Source organism: Rhagoletis pomonella, unplaced genomic scaffold (assembly GCF_013731165.1).
Source record: "Rhagoletis pomonella isolate Grant_MI unplaced genomic scaffold, Rhpom_1.0 Rhpom_scaffold_00002, whole genome shotgun sequence".
NCBI lineage: Eukaryota > Metazoa > Arthropoda > Insecta > Diptera > Tephritidae > Rhagoletis > Rhagoletis pomonella.
Window position 1 is genome coordinate 32,100,694 of NW_023458556.1, and position 1,077 is coordinate 32,101,770.

The 1,077-nt window shown below is 38.9% G+C and overlaps 1 protein-coding gene across 1 annotated transcript; it reads left to right on the forward strand.

Annotated features, from left to right (window-relative positions):
* The first annotated feature begins 28 nt into the window (after window positions 1–28).
* Window positions 29–990, forward strand: LOC118734627 (probable U3 small nucleolar RNA-associated protein 11). The gene is made up of 2 exons (XM_036464331.1): window positions 29–685; window positions 743–990. The coding sequence occupies exons 1-2, from the start codon at window positions 113–115 to the stop codon at window positions 950–952; spliced, it is 783 nt and encodes a 260-aa protein (XP_036320224.1). The 5' UTR covers window positions 29–112; the 3' UTR covers window positions 953–990.
* Window positions 991–1,077: the final 87 nt, after the last annotated feature.

The following is a 1,077-nucleotide window of genomic DNA, read 5'->3' on the forward strand; positions in this document are numbered from 1 at the left end:
GACATTTCTCTTTTGGTTGTGTTTTCATCTTTACTACTGTCAGACAAAGACTTTTTTGCCTTATTTTCTGTGTTTTCACTGAAGCCTGCAGAATAAAATTAATAAATCCGCAATGTCCTCGTGGAAAAAGGCGTCCAAGAGCAACCAAAAAGTGCATCGTGAACGACACCAACCAGATGCTCGCAAACATCTCGGTTTACTCGAAAAGAAAAAGGATTATAAAAAACGTGCCAACAATGAACAACACAAGGAGCGTATTTTGAAGGCGCTGCGTAAAAGAGCACTAAATAAGAATCCCGATGAATTCTATCACCACATGATCAACTCAAAGCTGGAAAATGACGAGCACCATGAAAAAGAGAAGGAACCAGATGAGCACAGCAAAGTACAAAAAGCGCTAATGGAAACACAAGACATACAATATGTGACCATGAAACGCACGATGGAAGCCAAAAAGATACAACGCCTGCAAGCACAACTGCATATGATCGACTTTGCAAATACAGTCGAAAACAAACATATTTTCTTTGACGATGGTCTCGACGGAGAGATAGTTGGAAAGGAGTTGGATGAAGTTGAATTGGCAAAACGCCTCGAGACACACCCAAACTTGTTACAGCGCAAAACAAATCGGCCACGTATACAGGATTTAGAGAAAATGAAGTTGCCTGAACTGACTCCGGATGTTAGTAAATAAATTATATTATCTCTTTGCACAGTTTTCAATTATATTCTCTTGCAGGAAATTAGAAAAGCTAATGCACTGAAAAAGCAATCATACCAAGAGCTAACCAAGCGTATTGAGCGCGAGAAGGAATTGGCAGTTGCTCAGCAAAAGTTACAAATAAAAAGAGTGCTGAAGCAGAAGCGCCTGTTGAAGCCTAAAAAAGTAAGGAAAGGTACCAAGGATGCGCCGCCAGTATATCGCTTTAAATATGAGCGCAAGAAATAATTTAATAAAATGTAATTGCATAAATCATTTTGCATAAACCAAACGAATTTTATTTGTAAACATGCGAGGGCGGGTGAAATCAGCTGTTGAATAGAGCTACCAGACGATTTATTAACGAAAAAAAG

Coding starts and splice junctions, on each gene's coding strand:
- LOC118734627 (XM_036464331.1), top strand. CDS start 113: ATGTCCTCGTGGAAAAAGGCGTCCAAGAGCAACCAAAAAGTGCATCGT. Junction 686..742: donor TGCCTGAACTGACTCCGGAT/GTTAGTAAATAA, acceptor ATTCTCTTGCAG/GAAATTAGAAAAGCTAATGC.